Source organism: Falco naumanni, chromosome 2, assembly GCF_017639655.2.
Source record: "Falco naumanni isolate bFalNau1 chromosome 2, bFalNau1.pat, whole genome shotgun sequence".
Lineage (NCBI taxonomy): Eukaryota > Metazoa > Chordata > Aves > Falconiformes > Falconidae > Falco > Falco naumanni.
In genome coordinates, this window is record NC_054055.1 from 95,276,868 (window position 1) to 95,297,640 (window position 20,773).

The 20,773-nt window shown below is 39.9% G+C and overlaps 1 protein-coding gene across 5 annotated transcripts; it reads right to left on the reverse strand.

Moving 5' to 3' along the window:
• Nucleotides 1-4,860: 4,860 nt before the first annotated feature.
• Nucleotides 4,861-19,339, reverse strand: TCEANC (transcription elongation factor A N-terminal and central domain containing). Of its 5 annotated transcripts, none has more exons than XM_040582720.1 (2): nt 19,151-19,339; nt 4,861-6,737 (listed from the first exon to the last, which is right to left on the reverse strand). In XM_040582720.1, exons 1-2 carry the CDS (start codon nt 19,218-19,220, stop codon nt 5,647-5,649), a joined length of 1,161 nt encoding a protein of 386 aa, XP_040438654.1. In that variant the 5' UTR covers nt 19,221-19,339; the 3' UTR covers nt 4,861-5,646. The 5 variants fall into 5 exon arrangements, with proteins under 5 accessions (XP_040438654.1, XP_040438658.1, XP_040438657.1 ...); XM_040582724.1 differs by lacking the exon at nt 19,151-19,339 and adding an exon at nt 18,808-19,069; XM_040582723.1 differs by lacking the exon at nt 19,151-19,339 and adding an exon at nt 18,236-18,778.
• Nucleotides 19,340-20,773: the final 1,434 nt, after the last annotated feature.

Consider the following 20,773-nt stretch of genomic DNA (forward strand, 5'->3'; position numbering starts at 1 on the left):
TCTGGTGCTCACTGGAGTTTTGGCTGATTATTGTCACCAGACCTGCCCTGCTCTTCTTGTTTGGGTGCTGCAGGACAGTGACCCTTTTTACTGAAGTCACTGCCCCTGTGCATCTTGTCACCCACCCTCCCCTCTGCTCCTGGCTCACCACCTCTTGCACAGCAACCCACCCTTGCTGCTCCCCCACATTCATCTGAAAGGTGATATTGCACCTTAAGGATGTTATTCACAGAGCTGTATTCATGAAGAGATAATTGTTGTTATGTCATGTGCTAGCAAATGGCACAGATAATATCCCAATGGCAAATAAAGGGCAATTTTGTGTGTATGAGAAAGTTCTGTATCAGCAAAGCTCTTGTATGAGAGAGCTTGTGAATAATGCCTTTTACCATCTGTAGTTGGCAAGGGGACTTTGTCCCATCCTGGCAAGTGATGACATGGCTTCAATAAAACATGATTTTGTCACCTCCTAGCTGAATTACAGCAGTACAAAATATGGGGATATGAAGTCATCTGCCTTTATGGCTCTGTTAATAACAGAATGCAGCAAGATAACCGCCAAACAACCCAAGAAAATCAAAGTGCTTTTGTTTCTTTCCTTACCTTCCAGGCACTCAATGAATTGGGCCATTCCACCCTGAAGGACTGTAATTCAACATATTTGCTCCTTAACCACAGCCTCTTACCAGGTCACTTTTTGTTCTGCCAGAAAAAGGGCTGGATTTTTTTGTTTAAAGAGTTGCATTTCTTGGCTTTAGTAACAAATGTACATAGCACAGCAGACTGAAAGGAACACATTTTAAACAAACAATAAACAGCACAAATTTCCTTTTGATCTGGAAAGGAAGAAAGAGTTATAAACAACAGATGGCAGCCAAGTACCTCCCTGAAAAATGCTACAGTAAAGAGGGTTATGAGGGAGATACAAAAGGCCCTCAGCAGAATGGAATGAAATGGATCCAGCAGTGGATCGCCAGGAACCAGAAGGAGTTTTGTCACTGGTGTTAATGGAGCAACACTGACTCCAATTAAGAGCACTTCTCAGAATAATATTGAAATTCAGAAAGCAAACCACATCCTGGGCTGCACCAAAAGAAGTGTGACCAGCAGGTCTAGAGAAGTGATCCTCCCCTCTGCTCTTGTGAGACCTCACCTGGAATACTGCATTCAGCTGTGGGGCCCCCAGCATGAGGACCTATTGGAGGAAGTCCAGAGGAAGGCCACAAAGATGATCAGAGGACTGGAGCACTTCTCTTTATCTACGTTTAAGACCTTATTGCTACTATTAAATCATAGGATTCAATAAGCAGCTGAATTTACAATGTCTCTGGAAAACCCCATGAAAACAAGTACAGACTTTAGCCTTACTTGGCATGCATATATCTTATGTCTGTGTGGATCACCTCTAACGTCATGCTCCTTTGTGGCATTAGCATCATGGATATGGTAAACATTTTACCAAAATTAATTGTCTCTGCTTAAAAAAGTTAAGAGATCTTTTTCCCATCTGGAACAAACTGAAAAAAGACAACTTCAACAACATAAAAGAATCTCGCTTTTCAAAGCTTTCCTTTTATTCTTGTTTCTTGGCTCTGATACTTCCTGTAATCCCATAATCTAGAACCTCCTGCTGGTGCATACGCTGTGTAGTTGCAAGTTGACTTTTTAGAGCCATTTTGAGCCAAAGCATACAATCTTATCCAGTCAAGCATTTTAAGCCTGCGCAGTTACACAGTCTGGGTAGGGACAATATAACCTATTGATAAACTGCAGCCTGGAGCAGTACTTTGCTTAGTGAAACCATGACCACACCTTCCTAAATAAAAGCAATGATTTACTTGAATGACCATCTCATAATTAGCACTTCATGTCTGTAGACTGTTCTGATATATAGTGGCACATGATGCTACACGTGACATCCACTTTCTACTAAACCTTCCAAGTAATGAGCACACTAATGAAAAAATGGCTGAAGTGGTAATGAACTGAGTTAGGTGAAAATAACCAATGGCCTAAGATGATCAAGAAGTTAATACAGTAATTCATGTTTTTGTATACAGTTTCATTAACTGTTAAATGTGAAGTTGCAGGTAGCATGTTTATCAGCATGAGCTCAGCATAAAGTGAAATTGAAGCTAGATTAGCTTTTTCAGCAGTCCAGGAACAACAAAGCCTCATTTCCTACAGATTTGTGTCCTCAGTATACTTCTAACAGGCCCAGTTCACTCTCCTTGCCTCCCAATACCTTCTCCTGCTTCCTGCCAGTATTCCCAGACCTCCTCCTTGTCCCAGACTATTACCTGGGCAAGCCAGAGCATATTTTGTGCCAGGCTTTTAGGTCATACTAACAAGCTAACAATTATGTGTGTGTTGAACCAGCAGCTAGTAGCTTAGACGAGGTAACTTCTGAAGAAAGGTAAGGGCTCCATCTCTTTCAATAGAAACAGAAATTCTTTTCGTGATTACTGGATTTCACAAAACTTACAAATAGATTCTCATTCTTTAATGTCTAGCTTTAACTGGATTAGTTACAAAGCCAGCTCTCATATCCAGTTGTTATTGGGAAGGAAGGCAATGTAGGAATGCCAGCTCACAATGTATTACCATGGAAAACTACTTTAAAGTCATAGAATTATTTAGGTTGGAAGAGACCTTTAAGATCATCAAGTCCACCACTAAACCATGTCCCTTGAGCACCACATCTATGTGTTTTAAAATGCCGAGTTTACAACTGCAAGGTACCAAAGACTTGCCCTAAGAGTTCTGATTACTCTTGGTTTGAAATGGACAGAAAGAAGTTAAGGGGTAGTTGCAAAAGGGGCACAGTTACAATCCATTTTTTTATTATTTGTAGTTACTGACAGTTGTTTCTATACCATAAACTGCAACTGCAGTTGTTAGTAACTGGTTTTATTATTTCCACATCTTAGAAGAAAGTGCAAGATGTGAAAGGCTAGAACCACATGACCTGCTTGCTGCTGCAGGCATGGCTCTCAGATCTGCAGTGAGGTAGGCTTGCTTGATGATTTGAAAAAGTTTTAAGATAGCTGCTGTTTACGTTTTCTTAGCTGCTCAGTAAATACAGATCTGTAGAAAATTCTAGTCATGTTGGGGATATAGCTTAGCACCGTACATTTAGTGACGGGCAGTTCAAAAGAAAATGATGTCACAATTATGTCACAAATGTAGTTGTATTATGGCTACAAATTTTACCCTTGAAATATATTGTCAAAAACACCGTCCATGTCTTGTAACATCTACCTTCACCAAGACAAAACTTGGATGAGCTGTACATTACTGGAATGGCTACAAAACTGTCTGCAGGCAGAAATTATTTATAACTGTCCATTGTTTACAGCTAAAATAGTCTCTTGCTACACAGTGTTCCAACACAGCACAGCACTGGCATTCAGCTCTCCTCAACAGGACCATGACCTCCAAAATGACAGTGCACAACTCCGTGCTTACTGTGAACCAGTAACACAGAAGTGTTTCCTTTCCTACAGTTCTACTGAAAACTAAAAATACTACTTTACACAGAAGTACTTCTACTTAAACAAGCAGAACTACTTGAAGCATCAACTTGTAAGTTGAACACTGGAGATCTGGCCTACCACCTTAATATTTGTTTTATGTCAATGTAATTCCACCAACGCACATATTTCACATGATAGAAGCAGTAAATCACACTGCTGAAAGTTTACTGTTAACACTTCACAGAATGGAAAAGACTTTTCTTGCTCTTTTTCAGCAGAGTAAGTGCCTCTCTGTAACATCAGGTTACATGCTATTTTCAACATATATGGATAAAGGCCTGTCTTTTCTCTTATTTTCAGTCCTGGTTGGTTTTTAGTTCACCAACAGCTTTTTTCTCAAATCACATCCCAAACTCCTTTCCCTGACGTGGGTCATGTGGCTGGAGAGCTCCAGGGCAGTGCCTTAGCCAGAGAAGCTGACCAGCCTCAGCTGTGTAACAGCTACATGGGTGCAGGAACTGTCCTCAATTCTTCCAGCAAATACTCACCAGGTTTCTCTGCTCAGCTGATGTATTTTAGCCTTGAACCACAACATGCCTGTTGTGCACTTGTGAAAAGGTATCTCCATTAATGCCAAGTATGCAGTTTCATTGTGTTTATACAACATGATGAAACAAAATGCTTTGTGCCTAAATACTTTGGCAATTTATTGACCTGTCTCACCATCTCATCTGTATTCCAACAAAGAAACTCATTATGAAAGTTATGTTTCCAAACAGTACTACTGCTCTGCTGCAAGAACCTAACATCTCAGGCAGGGCAGACTTACTTCTTCACTGCATTTCTTAGCTCTCTGAGTTGACACATTCATGTGCTCAGAAAATTAGGGTACAATGCAAGACCCATTTCCTCTCATTTAAACATCTACAGTAACTCAAAACCAGTGAAGAAACCAAAATAGGGACACAGAGTACGAACGCAGCCTTCTACAGACCAACAGACAGCCGTCAAACATACCCATACTCAGGCAGTTTCTTCTCTGAACTGGGAGAACATCTCCTTGACTTCTGACAAATACTCCATTCAAAGTATTCAGATAGCTGATTTTGGACTAATTTTAAGTTTTCCAGAAAAAAAAAAAACCACCAAACAACAGGGCTATTACTTGAGTGAGAAGAACGCTAAGGTGATATTTTTTAATAAATGAATGCTTCTAGTATACAGCCAGTAGGAATCCTGTTGACTCTGGAACAAAAACATATATAAAAACTTCAGTTATTAGATCTTCTATTAATTTCTTCTGGGTAACTTGCACTATATAAAAACATTAATTTATTCAGGACAGATGTCCCAGTTCAAGAGAGGATATCCATTCAGAAAGTGATTAACTGCTATTAACTTCATGCCTTTATTTATTAAATAAAGATAAATTTAATAATATATTTACATTCTGAAATAAATCATTGTCTGATTCTGCATTAATTTCTTAACAGTTGCAGGACATGTCGCCTCACATTGCAGTGTGAACTGCAGACTGTTAGATTGTCACAAGTCCTATTTTCCTCCCAATGGCTATAAAAAACTAAAGCAAAATTTCGTTTTTGTTTCCATTTGCTAGCTGCCTTCTCCCCCTTTTAAACTGTTTTTCAGTCCTTTTTTCCTATTAGACATCACCTCTCAAACCAACTTAATAATCTAACACTTACTTGCAAAAAGTGATTTAATCAAGGAGTGAATCCATGCTGAACATTTTGCAGTGCATGCAAGTATATGAACTGCAGTTTTGTAAACTGTTTTCTGTAAATGAAATTTATGTTCTGTGAAAGAACTCCTGCTAAAGATAATGAAAATTCCAAGTGCTCAGTACCTTGGGGAAAAAGACTGCAGCACTTGGGGTATTTTTAATGAATTTACTACTCAATATTCCACTCTCAGATACAGTATTACTATTTTCCCTCTTTTTTCTTTTATTTCTTTACATATTGACATTACTTAGAAACACATATTTAAGTCATCTGCAAAAGTAACTTGGCAATTTTTTAAAACTGATTTTGCAATTTTTAGTGGTAGCATCTACATAGTATCAATACAAAATTTTAAATTACACGTTTTCAACAGAGATACCTTCTCATGTCTATGGTTCTAAACCACTTATTAAAAAGGGATAGCGTTACAAACAAATCCATCTGCTGTGATACCACTGTTCTCCACACTGGTTACAAATAACGTAAGTCAACATTTGTTCATCTGGATTTGTGTTTCGCACCCAACCAGGAAGAAAAAGAGTTCCTCTGGCAATCATAGTGACAGTGCAATCAAATTTTTCACAGCGCCTACACTTTATTTTGTTTGTCTGTGTGCCATTAACAACTTGTGGAAGCTGATGTTCCTGTACAGATGATTCTGTGTACAGAGCCCTGAGCTGTTTCAGTTCATCGCTGGCCATTTCCATCACTGTCATCTCAGCGAAAGCCTTTGGACTTAAAGTCCCTGAAAAAAGGTTATGTTTTAAGTGGCAACTTTTAGGGTTCTTCAGGTTAGATATTTTGCTTCTGATGCAATTTTTATACTTTTTGTCATTTTTAGCATGAAGAGCAAAAATATGTTCTTCGATTTCCCTAGATAGCTCTATCCATTTTTCAGTTTCTTCTTTGTCTTTGGCAGAACCAGTCAAAGCTTTATAAAGAAGATCTGTGCATTTACATCTTAGAGCTCTCGTTGGATCTTGCTGCAGAGTTGCTTCATTAACATGAGGTTTAGAATCTTCATTATCAGTGTGTTGTTCCTCGAAAGAAGAAAGCTGACTCATGCTGCCTTCCGCATCGTTACACAGCACATTTTTTACAGTTTGTGATGGGACCAAAATTGTAGAACTAGTGGCATCTGATGCCTGCTGCTGACATGGTCCTTTGGAAAGTGTCTGCTTTCTAGGAACTACACCGAGATGTTTGATTTCCTCTTCCACATACACAGAAATGGACTTTTTAACTTGCATTGACTGATCACAGTTACTCTTGTAAAGTGCTTTCCACCTTGATAATAACTGCTTTGCTTTATTTTTCAACTCTGCTGAAGGGCAGCTCTTGAGCACTCTGTATACAGCCTTAGCAACTTCTGTTCCCTGAAGACATTCTATAGTCATATCAACATCTTCAAGTTCTTTAAGATGATCTTCAATATCTTGGAAATTATTCTCAGTCAGTAGTTTTTCAATACAATGGGCTCTGTGTACAATATTTCTCTGGTCAGACATTTTTAAACCTGAAAGTGAAAAAGTGTTTATCTTATTTATTGCAGTTATTACATTAATTCATTTTCTGTATATTCTCACAAGGTTTTATTTTTATTTTGAATTATTTTACAGTATTTTATTTGTATACATGACTGATTTTGCCAGCTTTTTCTTGAAGTGGTGTACAGTAGACTCAGTGGAACAAATGCAAAATGCAGATTTTTCCAGGACTCAGCCTGGGTCCTGGAAAAATACAAGTTGTCATGCTAGTCTAACTCATGCAAGGAAAACACTGGTAGAAGGGAGGGCCCACAGGGACTTCTGCTCGGGTAGGGTTAACAATTTAAAAATTAGGATATCTATGACACTAATTTTTAAGGAAAGCATAGTGTCTTACCAAAAACCACACTAACAAAGACACTGCTAGCATGATATGTTAGTCACCCTTGTTTTTCTACGCATGCACATCACAACAAAAGTTCACAGGCAGATTCTCAACTACTGCAAGAAGGCTGGTAACTATGCAACCACACTTCTGTATGACATTACAGGTAGACTTTGCAATGTTTGCACATTCATAGACTCTAGTACCACTAGACCACCAAGAAGCAACAAGTTCTGAAACTCAGCATTTTTCACCAAAAACACCAGATAATCACCCATTGACAGTTATCAAATGATACACTATCCAAAAAATAAAAAGGAATCTTTTCAGGCAACATACCTCCCCCTCCTTACACACAGAGACAAACAATAAAAATATTAGCATGGTTTTTACAGTATTAATGTCAACAAATTAAATTTAGTAAGAATACTGGTTTTGGAAAATAAGTTTGTTATTATATCACTGAAATTTAAGGTCTATTAAAAACAGTGTCTGGGACCTTCTGCTATAACAAGTATTTGAATAACATCATGATATCACACTGTTTAATATGTTCTGTAATACCTTTCTGATAATCTGCAAAGGCAAATTTCTAAGTAAACACTGTACTAATTTAATCTGAAAGTTGCAATGACATTGACCTTTACTGCAAGACTCCAGACCCTGGGAGATCACTGTTGTCATCTTTTCAGAATGCATATGGTAAAATAACCCTCCTCAGAAAAACTGACTTAGGTCTCAGCTCCTGGGATGCTGTATTTAAACCCCTTTTTCCATTTTTCAGTTTTCAAGTGTCAGACTACAAATTAACTCAGTACAAGTTGCAGAAATAGCAGAATTTCTGAATAGCAGAAAAAATCAGAGTAGGTCCAAAACCTCCACATTGTAAGTGCTTTTTGGTTGCTGGTTTTTGGGGGTTGTGTGTTTGGCTCGCCTTTTTATTGGGGGGGGGGGGGGGGTGTTGTATGTGAGGGGGTGTGTGGGTGTGTTTTTTTAAAAAATCAGTCATTCTGTAACTATACCCTAACTTACCAAGATTTTTTCACAAATCCTTATAATAAATGCTGAGATGTTTAGTTATCTGTGGGCTTTGTTTTGTGTTTTGTTTTTTTTTTTTGTTTTAAATCTGCAAGTTTCCACTTAATTTATCATAATAAACCCTTTATTTACATTCAAATATATAGGTTTTAGCATTAGAAGACTAATTTGGAGCAGGGAGCAATGTGTAGCACAGCTATGTTTTCCACGAATTTGTTTGGTTTTGCTACTGTATGTTGTAGCCTGTATAATGGAGAATCATTGATACATGCAGAAATTAGCTATATGCATAAAGAATGGCCCATAAAATACACAACGTTAGAAAGTTTAAGAAAGATTTCTGGTTCCTACATGACCCTCAACCTTTCACTTGCTACGTAAGAGATCATTATATCTCTTCCAAAAGTTTATCTTTATAGCTGCTAACAGAGAAACAAGTCAGATTAGTAAATGTTTAACTGAGGTCACCAGTGCTGCCCTTTTTCTTGCTAGCTCTGGCATCATATTACAGTTTGATTATCAAGGCAAGGAAGGCAGCTCAAAATTAGTGACACCTTCAAAATAGTTTCAGTGTAATGTACAAACTCCTAATTGCTATTTTTGGAAATTCTTAAAAATGGAAGACACATGCCTCTATATACTAAATAGTACTTATTTTCTTACAGCCATAGCATTATTAAAGCATGTTCCCATATATTCTGATTCATTAAATGAAAATAAAAAGGGAATTTTAGAATGCAGAATCTCATGGCTTGAATAAGATTTCCTTTCATCATGCGTTTGACCAAAAAAACGCTCAGTGCATTGCTATGTACAAATTTACACACAAAAAGTGTTAATACCACTAACATTATTCTTCTGTTTGCTGAAATGGAGAATTAAATGTAGAATGCAGAACTGAACCGTGTGTTGTGAGTGTTAAGCGTTCCTCTTTTCTTAGAAGCATCTTCTAAATTTGTACACAAAACTAACGTTTTGTCTGAAGTTGCATACACCCTGATTCTACTCTAGGAAAAGTCATCTGCCTGATACAACACTAGCTACACATGTCCATATTTAAAGGAACTCATAAGCAGATTTCTTACACCATCACTGTTTCCATGATGAAAATTCCTGAGAATGGGGGGAGAGGAAACGGACAAGTGATGCAGCTGGGTAATCTGCTTTGTATGACCACCAGCTCAACTTAACTTCTATTCCATGACAGCGACAAATTCAGACTTCAGGTAGGGCCCCTGAGCGCCACAAAAGAAAAGGACAGAGAGCATAAACCATTCATCTATTTCTATAATCCTGAACCACAGACCAACCCGACCTCCACAGTGAATGCTCTCTGCATTTACTTAATCTGTATTTAGACAGCTCATTCTTGTCTGATATTTTGAAGTCCTGTGAAACCTCATAACGGCTGTTACAGAAAATGATTTACTACTCAAGACATTTCAGAATCAGACAACTGGATGCATTTTTCAAATACTTAAGTTGAGCTCTATGCATCATCATACTGAAAAGCACATACAATTGCATCCACTCATCTGTTCTGCTGCAGGAACACACAGAGTCTGCGAGAGTGGCAAGAAATGTTTCCTTGTGTAGGGCAGCCATCGCTACAGCAGGGCAGTTCCCTGTCTCCAGAACGCTAAGTAGCTCACATTAGAAAACTACGATCTGCTGATTCACTGTTTTTCATGCGATCTAGAGTAGAGCTGGTGACAGTCATATGCTCAACCAGTACAATTGTTTTATGCCTTAGAATCAGTTCTGCTCCTTCCAACATACTCCACTTCAAATGTAATTTTCTTCAGTTCTTGTACCTATCTATGTATTGTATTACTTTAAACGTACCACAAAATATATTTATCCAAATGCAAGATGACTTCATGAATAGTCAATATTTAGTAGACAGGATTATGGACATGCAAAGAAATTACTACACACAAAATGCTTTGCTGGTAATTTGTCCACTTACACGCTTTTACTCTGCGACAAAGTTGAGGTATTTTGATCTTTCGTTGAGGACTGCTTCATAGAAAGTTTCCTCTTTCTTTAGGGTGAGGATCTGTATGTTAGAAATGGTGCTTGAAGTCCATGGATATCATCTGCTTTATGGTAGTGGTCCTTGCTCATGGTTATCCCCCTGCCCCTAGGCAGGCTGCCAGGCTGGCAAGGTGAAGACATGCCTGTTTTTGTGGCAGAAAATTGTATGGCTGAAAAAGATCCCTTTGGCTCCACAGCTATGTGTAGGCACTGACAGCTGGGGTGACTAACACAAAGCCTCAGAGACGAGCTGGAGCCCACGCACTGGCATCTGCAGCAAGAACGCACATTCTGCCACACACTCACAGTGAATTACGTTACATTTATGGGACACCTACAGCTGAGAAAGAGCTGACATGTTAACTTAGCAGCCCACACCAAGATATTTTTCTAATGGGCAGATCTAAGATGACCTGTTTTGTTCTGTGTTTTTTTACCCCTCTACCAGATATATAAATGGCTGGCTTAGACTGGATTAAATGCAGTATATATGTTCTACCTTAGGACTTTTCCCACACATGCGCTAAGCCGATAAATTAAATTAATAGGAATTTTAAGATCGTCTTAGTCATGCATTGACTTTTTGAAGTTTATGCAACATTAAATTCAAGTACATAAATGTTATGGCAGCTGTTAAATGAACAAACTGAAAACAGAATATGGACACCAAAATATGAACAATGATTTTAAAGTAATTTTGAAAGTTCAGCCACCTAACAGACTACTCACACTTAAGTCAAAACAATCACTTCTAAGGGAATGCTTTCCTCAACATGTACAACATATAGCAAACAGGTAGGACTGTAAGCAAAGCTAGGTAAAAGTAACAGAAAAAATAAGTCATCAAAAATATACGACAACCCCACAATTAATTACTTCAATGGAGTGGGATATTCACTGGTAAATGGCAGAAGCCCAAGAAACAGCCAGCAGAGAAACCACTAAATAAAGTTAATAAACATCTCTTTACCAGTGACAATAGAGAGGTTTTTGTGGGGAAAGCATTCTTGGAATGGCACTTTCTTGTGTGTACCTGATTTGCAAAGGATTTTAAGATCCTTCAAGATGAAAAGTAACACATAAATCTGAAATACTGCACTAACTACTCAACCATAAATTTCACCTCCACTTCCACATAAAAATACAGTGTGGTGAAGAAAATAAACTTTTTTGTGCATTTGTTGCCCTATAAATTAAGCAAGGACTAGATTTACCACCCAGGTTGATAGAGACCATTGTTTTACAGCATCAGAAATTAAATAAATATTCCTGACTCTAAAAAGAACATACAAGGTTATGAAATGGTTCATTTTACTACTCCTGCCTTCCTTCAAAGGACAAGGCAGAGCTTTTCTTTAATACTGGGAATCCTGCATAGCGTTTTGTATTAACTCTGGATGTCAAGCACCTCTTCTGCTTCTCTAATCAAGGTGCAACATGATTTCCTGAGACAACTGTAGAAAACATGTTTTTCATGTTCTTATAGGAAGAAACAAGCAATTACTGATGCAGTGGTAATACTGGAGTGTATTTTCTAGCCAAAGTTCACTGGGAACCTAAGTATAGCAAGCCTGAGTTCTTTCCTGCTCAGACTACTGTTCCTTGAACTCCGATGTTTCTGCTGTAAATCAGAGTTTTAGTGTTTTGTGGAAGGATGGCAAAATATCCAGCTATTTGTTACTTTGTAGAAAGAATAGTGAAATCTGTGATACCTGAGACAGCTGCCAGATCTCTGACTGTCCTCTGAGGAGGGATTTTGAGTTTTCTTCGATGTCAAATAAGCAGAATCGTTGACTGAAATAAGAGTTACTTTTTAAAATAATTGAGAAGTAGGTATTAGAAATACTCTAGGTAGTTTACAAATCTTCATCATTGCCTGTAACTCTCCGATGACAGAAGTGAAGCTTACAGAGTGAAATGACATGCCCAAGCTGGTCAGCTGCAGAACAAAAGTCATGATCATAACCCTTTAACCCACAGCTCTGCTTCTCTGATAACCCCACACTCCTAAGCAGCTGTTCATGATGTTCAAGGGGTGGGGGTGGAGGGTGGGCATATAACAAAGAGGAAGTTGGGGGAAGCCCCAAAATTTTCTGAAGAGAAAGTGTTTCACAGAAACCACGCTGCAATTTCAAACGGGAAATTATTTTGCCACGTGAGGGAGCTGTAGCATAGCAAACCCATGGAGTCTTGTCAAATGGGCATGAATAACTCCCAGCCTATTAAAAAAAAAAAAAAAAAAAAAAAAAAAAAAAAAAAAACCCAAAAAATTTCCCTATGACCTTTAGGAGAATTCACATTTTTTTGAGTACGTATTTGCTAAATTTGGCAAAAAAAACCCTGAAAGTCCAAAGGTGCTGGGATACAGACAGGGGTGAAAGGGTGCATCCCTTATCCAGCCATTGTCCTATACGTTACCCTTTCATACAACATTTTTTCAATTTATAGTATGACCACTTTTCTCCCTGATTTAATGCTATTTGGCAAATGCTGCTGAACAAATATTCATAAAATTAACTGAATCATACTCAGCACTTTTCTGCTGTCTTCCTAGTTCCAAGAGGTAAGAAATCCAAGAAAAAGGATATTTTTTCTTAATTTATGAATCATGCACTTTTGTTATTGTAGAGATGCAAGCAGTAAAGTACAAATGATAGTATCGCAATTTTGTGCAGTACAAAATAAACACCCTCATCCTTTCTACAACTACACAAGGCATTTCCATCCTGCTTAACTTTAGCAATGTATAGGAATATCTGTTTGAATTCCAAGTGTCTATCAAAGGTTACAAGGTAGAGATTGACTTGTATTTAGAAGGAGACTCTGTAATGCTATGCTGATGAGGCATTTTCTTGCCAAATCATTAGGAGCTCTTACACTGACTGCATGATATAAGGAAACACTTGCGTATACAAGAATAAATGGTGATCAATAAAAATCTTGTAATCAGTTTGCTTCCAAGGAAAAAAAAAAGATCAGGCTACCTCAGGTTTAAAATATGGTCATCCTGTAATAATACCAAGTTGAATCAGAACTTTTTTAAACAGTAAAATGACTAAGCAGGAAAAAACAACACAAACAAATAAAAAAAACCCAGACTGACACCTCCAGCTAACTGCAGAGCCAGCCCCTGAAAAAAACACTACCCTCTCTAAAACCATTTGGGGTAAATGCCTAGTCTCTGCTATATGCCTTATCTGACTCAAAGCCATAACCTATTTTGCCTTAGCACAGATAACTCCCACTGATAAACCATGGGCAAACACAGAATGCATCCAATTAAGTGTGGATTAATGTCTTGGAAGGGTAGAGAAGGCTGAACACCAGTCCTCTTCTCCCTCATCCCAACCTCAGATGCAGAGTATTTTTTCTCCAAGGAATTCTCTGTAATCAGTAGAAAATCCAGAACACAGCCATGATAAAGATCAGAAGCCAAGTACTCGTAACAGTTTAGTACATTTTCTGCCAAAAATGTGGTTAATACTATAGCAGAGATGGTGCATAGCACAGTCCTGGAAACACCAGATTTCTTGCTTTGGACAACCTAAATTCCATATAAACAATGAAAAAGATCAAATGCTATTTTAAACTCAGACCCTAAGGGGAAATAAGAGAAATATCACAGCCAGCCTCCAGAACCAAAAACATTCCTTCATCCTATCTACAGTGGGAGAGCCGATATCAAAGATGTCACCAAGAAATCATTTTCTGGGGCTCTTATTTCATCTTGGCCAAAGTCTGAGCTCTTCCTGCCTCCCACATCTAAAAATTTCCAAACTGTACAGAAATTCACCTTCGAAGCATAGCCTCATGAATAAAGCTAAGTTAATACAATAATAAGTAAGACAATACCACCATACTATTGCCAGATGTCCATGACCACTGATACCTCACTGCCCAAGAGAGTCACCTCTTGGTCAAAGATCCAGAAGCAGTGCAGTACATGAGCTCAGGTTTATTGTGAAAACATTCCCCCAAAATCTCTACTTCACTTACAGAACTCTATCACTGCAGTGCTGGAGGCAAAATGCATCTTTTATTCTCCTGCGCAGAACAGAACAGTCACAGTGAGCAAGAAAAGGAAAATTAAGTAAGAATACTAAGACATTGTTTCCAGAAATTTTCCAGGACATCTGGTGACAGAGTTTGTGCATAACGGAAACTAGTCTGACACAGCAATAGCTTTGTTCTGCACCTTTCACATCAGTGACTGCTTGAACTAGTAACTTACCTGGAACTATGCTGTCTCTACCCTGTGTTTCTCTCACTGGAACCATTTTCCCACAGCCCTCTTCCCAAGAGAAGGAATTTGCAGGGGAGGGAGGACACTGTGTATCACACTCATATGAGGATGCACACAATAGCCCCTTTTACAAGGCAAATTTTTCATCCCAACTTGGAGCTGCTTCTCCTAGAACCCCTTTTAATTTTTTTTAATTTTTCATTAAAATAGAATTCTTACTTCCTTAATAGACTGCATAATGAAGTGATCAAGCCTCGGGGATCAACCCCAAAGTAGAGCTGTCAGCACATTTTTCTAATAACATCAAACAAACATGTATAGAATTAATGAGATAAGAGCTGTTGCCCTTAAACTGCTTTGCCACTGGCTTTGTTTGACCTTAGTATATAATCTAGAGCTCAGGAAAAGACTCAAAATATTACAGCTACACAAGAATAATATCTCTGACTTGTCTCATGGTAAAAGTTAGCTGAAAAAATTATTTATGAATTCAACAGCTACAGCTGTTTTGAGGTCTAGGAGGTCTAGCTGATGTTAGAACACACATCCCAGCAGAGACATTACCTTGCTAACAGTTTCTTTAAATAATTTAGTTTAAAATTAAATTCTCACTGGAAGACATTTTAGCTTTTCTTCTATGTTGTCTGCCTTACTGATGTGAATCTTTCTACTGAATTGACTGGTTATCCAATTCAGGCAAACACCTTGAACTCTGAAAATGTTCCAAGTAATACAGTATTCCACGGATCTGAAATCTTTATTTCTATTGATACGGTTGAAATTCTTAATAAAATACTTCCTAAGGAGTTTCACAAGTTACAGATTGCAAATGTCAAGTGAAGGTATTAGCTAATCTCTTCCACAATAGGATAGCTATGCAGGTTCACAAAACATTCTAATACATTATGATTCAATGGGGCAATAATAAAATGTATATATAGTTCAGAGGGACTTGTCATTAAGTTTCATTTGAAATTATGTATAAATAACGTGCTTCTATTTGCTTTAAAATTTGCACCACTTCACATAAATAAACACTTAGATAGTTAATCTACAGCCAGATTATTTTTCAGTATTAACTAACTATTCAAAATCATGCTTTCAAGTCTGGGCACAAGGTCACACAAATTTTCCATGAGGACCACTGTTTTTTCAAATTTTTATGACACAGCCTTATCAAAGCTGGCAGAGGAATACCTTTTCTCTCAGCCACTTTTCACTACTTGCCAGAATGAAGTACTAGCCAGAGCTTCCAGCAGGCGAAAAGTCAGGGGTTTTGACCCATGGGATGCATTTTCAAAACATGAACTACCATTTCAGCTACAAGTGACAAATACACATAAGAAGAGTACTAAATGAGATTTAAGCAGATGGCTAGACATGAATTAATGCTACCTAGCTATGTTAGGGACACAGATTATGACTCATGTATTTTGCACTAATTAAGCTGACCTGCTAGTGTGAAGTTTATCACGGGAGTCATCCTTTTGGGGGGACTGCATATAATTTTTCACAAATCAGACAATAATTTTTGTGATTATAAATTAACAGTCTCTTGCAAACTAGAGTAGTGCTTATCATCTGCATAAAACACTCAAGCTTACTAATACATTTGGCATCTTCCTAACATGCCTCTGTCATGAAGAGTAAAGCTTAGCCTGGAACAAGTAGAAAATGCCAATACCACTCCTACGACATCACCTACCTTAATACCCCAATCAAAACTTCACCATGTGAAATTATTTTATTTGCACTTTGTGAAATGATTGCTTCATTTCCTAGCATGCATACCAACATTAAGAGATTTTAAAACAAAAAGAATTTATCATTATTACTGTTAAATTTGAAAGACAATGTGAAGAGTATTTCACTGTTTTCCCACAGCAAGACAGTGCTATTATACATTCTTCTCACTCAAGAAACATACCAGGTGACAGCAATATGATTTAGGCAGCTTTGTGTCATCATTTATTAACGAACTACTTTCATTCAATATAATGTAGTCTCCTCAACCGTTCATCTGGATGAGTTCAAACGATCATATCCATACTTCCAATCACTTAGTACAGCAAACCAGCTGAACAATTTCAGCAAGGCTGTGACATCTTCCAAGGGGAAGCTGGTTTCTTCAACATACATTAACTGTATTGCCTTACATAGGTAATGCTAGCAGTTCCAGTTCATGAAGTGCTCGCTCACTCTCTCTTGACAGCACTGGGATTTATCAGACATCTGGACTGCTCCCTCTACTCAACATCTGTGCACACGCAGCATTTACAATGCTGTCCTCCAAACAATGGGAAATCATAATTCAAAATCCCCAATACACTGAGACTGGCTTATACACTATAATGCTTTTGGAAGTAAAGATCTGGGAGCTGTTCTGCATTTCTTTTAAAGATGAAAGCTTCTAGTGTTCTTTCTACCACAGACAAAATGATTAGGAGTTTACATTTCTGAAAAAGAAAGGTTACACTATAATGTACAACATAGCTCCAAGGACTGGTACTTGAAGAAATCAGAGTTTTACGCATGCTACTGTAACTGTAAAGGAGTGACACTACTTCCCCTGTCCACCTACAATGATGTTACCTCTCATGTTCCTGCTTAGTATTAGAGCTTTCCTCCACTATTTTCTAACTTCCTTTTGGACCTCTTGTTCATTTACATAGGTAGACCTAATTGGGTGGGGGGTTTTGAACCTACTGAAGCAAAGAACTTGCGAGCTGCAGGTTTAAAATTGTCGTTTAAGTGACAGATCTCATCTAACATTCTTGCACATTCACTAAATGTCCCCATAAATACTGTTCCTATCCTCTTGCAGAGGTACTGATTTGAAACCTGGGCAGCTTCAATCTAAACAAAGCTTTCCTATGGTGGATCTCATATCCTCCTTTCAGTAAGCTTCTGCATCAGTACAGAAGCTGAGTAAAACAGACTGGCTTGCAGATAGGAAGCTAAGTCAGCAAGTAAAAATGTACTCATGGCACATCATCAAAAGTATATTTGTTCACTTAATACTTCAGAAATAAAAACTGAATCGTTTTGGAGAGGAACAAATGTATTCTCCTGAATACATTTCCTTGACAAAATAGCTTTAAAGACTATTCTTTTTCATATAGAGCTAGCAAAGACTTCAATTCTAGCACAGTACAAGCAAAAATAAATGTTCAGTCTGTAATGTCTTTTTACGGCAAATTGTCCTGACAAATTAATGTAAAAATGGAACATGTAAGTAATAAAAACATATTTTATGAACTTTTGTGAGTTTTTGATCATTTGTCAGATGAACAGAGCTTTTATTGCTTTAACATTCAGTTTCTAGTTAAGCCTCAGCTCAATACTATTTCTATTTGTCATTCCATTGTCAGGGACATACTTACATTAGATATCACTTTATCATTCTTTTACACATTTTCCACTGAAAAATGATATATCTTTTTTCCTTTAAAAATAAATTCTTTATATGCAGAAAAGCACCTATGTTCCTGACCCCTCTGCAGAGAAAGTATATGATATAATCAAAGGTTATTTATAAGATATTATTAGTGTCTGCTATTATTTCTTCTGCTAAAACATGAATACTTAAATATGAAAGTACATAATGTCTAAACATTTCAGAGTCTTGATCAAGACACCTGACATACTGGTTGAAGTAAGGCATAGTACACACTTGAAATGCAACAGATTTTTATACATTTAATTACTAAAGATATTACTACATTGAAAGTGTGATCTCTCCAGTTCCTGTCTAGATTTATTTATGCCAGCGTTTGACCTATCTCAAGGCATCAATGCTGCATGGAGACCACTATAATAAATACCTTAAAAATTCCCGTAACACTACCATGATGGATAGCCATCCTGCAGTTTCCAAGGTCGGCCTCTTCTGTGAGTGGGAATTACAGCTGCTTATGATATAAACCAGTAGAGAAATTACAGCTGCTGGGGAGAAGCAGCCCAGCCGTATGTGGACACGCGGCAGCCAGCCGCAGATGACAGCCTGCGTGGAGGAGGTCTGGAGTGGGCCTCACGACACCAGTAGCTGGCCACCACCACTGTAACCTGCATCTCAGGCACCGGCCCAAGAAACCCGGTGGAGAACAGCCTGCAGTCACTCCCATGAAACGGGTGGGCCTGTTCGCGCTGGAACTATGCTCCAAAATGTCACTCAGTAATGCCACGGGTATGCAAACCCCGTGCTTTTTCTCCAAACCTGTCGCTAAAACTTTCTCACGTCTTTCCTCCTACACATCCTCGGATCGATCTAGCTTGAGCTCGATCCACTGCTTGGGGGCGAAACCTCGCCCCTCCTCACACTCCTGGCACAACCCGGGCAGCAGAAACAAGCCCGGACCCACCCACCGACACTCCCCACTCCTCAGCGAGCTCTTACGGCTGCCAGCCGTTCCGCTTTGGCCCCCGAGGCCTGAGCCGGGGCTAACACCGTGCTAACGGGCAAACCGGGCCCGGGGAGAAGCCGGCCGCTTTGTGTCTCCTGGGGGCTGAGGCCGCGCGGGGGCCCGGCCCGCCGCTGGGCGCCATTTCACGGCGCTGCGGAGAGCCCCGCCGCCCCTCCGGCCCTCACGCCCAGCGCCGGGGCACGGGGAAGCGTCTCCCCGGCATCCCCGAGGAGGGGTAAGCGGCGCGCCTCGCTCCCGCTGCCCCTGGCGAAACACGGCGCTACTGCCGCACACCCGCCTCCCCCCGTCCGCCGGCAGCGCGGCCAGGGCCGTTACCTCCGCAGCGGGCTTCAACATGGCGCCTCCCTCCCGCTTCCCGCTCCGTGCCGGAGCGCGCCGGCGCCATGTCAACGGGAGCGCGGCACGGAGCGCGGCGGCCAGCAGGCTGGTGCTGGCCCCGGCCCGCGGCTCCCTGTGAGCCCCGGAGCCGGCGGAGCGCCCTGCGGCGGGCCGCACGCCCCAGGCGGACACTCGCCTCGCAGTATGGGCAGCCCCGTCTGCTCCCGCGGTGGGCGGGGGCGGGAGCTGCCCCGGGGCAGAGCGGCTGCGTCCCGTCGTCAGCCGGCCGTGGGGGGGTGGCGGGGGGCGCATAGCCAGCGTGAGCTGCTGTGCAGCCCCCGGGGCAGCGGCAGGGCCGAAGGCACCTTGGAGAAAGCAACAGCCGTGGAAGTAACCTACTTCCCTAAGCAGCCTGAAGCGTGAAGGCACAGCTTCCACCCCGGCAACCGCCACGTTTTGGGCATTGCTCGTTCTGGCAGCTGACACGGCCATGGGGTAAAAGGGGCACCGTGCTGCTGCCCTGGGGACCCCCGTGCTGGGCACGGCGTTCCCCCGGTGCCTGGCTGCGTGGTGGTGGGCGCCGGCCGTGGTGGGGCAGGAGCTGGGTGCAGGCCTTGTGAGCAGGCCTTGTGAGCAGGCCTTGTGAGCAGGCCTGTGGGCGCAGTACGCTCGGGAGAGCTGGAAGACCTCTTTGGCTCCCCTCAGCCCTGAGATGTTAAACTTCAGCCTCCGGCATGACATGGTGCTTCTCAAGCGAACACAGCGCGGGAGAGACAGTGCAACACGCCAAGTGGCATAAATACCTATCATAGCTAAGGCTAATGGGAAAAACACATTGTAAAACTACTGATTTTTTACATGGTACTGCATTAACCAACTAGACTGTTGGATGACAAAAGGAGCTATTGGCATATGCAGGATTAAAGAAAGTAAATATTACAAAGCTTACTTCACAGGGTAACAGCTTTTGGACATAATGAAGTGTGCTGGACTTACCAGATTATGCAGAAAATATCTAAAAGTTGATGTATTTTAGTCAAAACAAAGGTATTTGTAATTGCCTTCATTTTAGCTCTTTCCTCTTTCGTATGTTTTACACATGCATTCAAAATGATTTTGTAAAAGATTAATACTACTAGAACTTCGTCTCTACAGCAAATGTATAGGTGTAGGCTGGGGTTTATTCTGAATTACAGTAAAAAGTTGGTGGGTTTTTTTTTAATACGTTTTTGGTTTTATTCACTAATGAGGCCTGTGTTGCCCTCTGCTGACGGTAAACTGAACTTGGCTACCTGAACTTTCCAAATATTCGGTATGAATATTATGTATGGCAGACACACCTCTTTTTCCGTATTTTCTCATAATGAACATCACCAGCACTAATCACAAAGGAAAAAAAAAAAAAAGCCTTTCATTGTTGTATAAGTTGTAAAAAAACACATAAGCAATTTATTAAATTGTTGTAATGGACTAGTGGTCAGTGTTCGTTATTGAGTGGTATCAAGACTTTCCTTGCTAGTGCTGCAGTGGTTCCATTATATACTAGTAACTGCAGATGAAGTAACCCTAAATGATCGCTAGTTCTGTTCGGTACTTACCTCACAATGGATTTGTGCCAAG

Coding starts and splice junctions, on each gene's coding strand:
- TCEANC (XM_040582720.1), bottom strand. CDS start 19,220: ATGGCGCCGGCGCGCTCCGGCACGGAGCGGGAAGCGGGAGGGAGGCGC. Junction 6,738..19,150: donor TGTTGAAGCCCGCTGCGGAG/GTAACGGCCCTG, acceptor TTTCACTTTCAG/GTTTAAAAATGTCTGACCAG.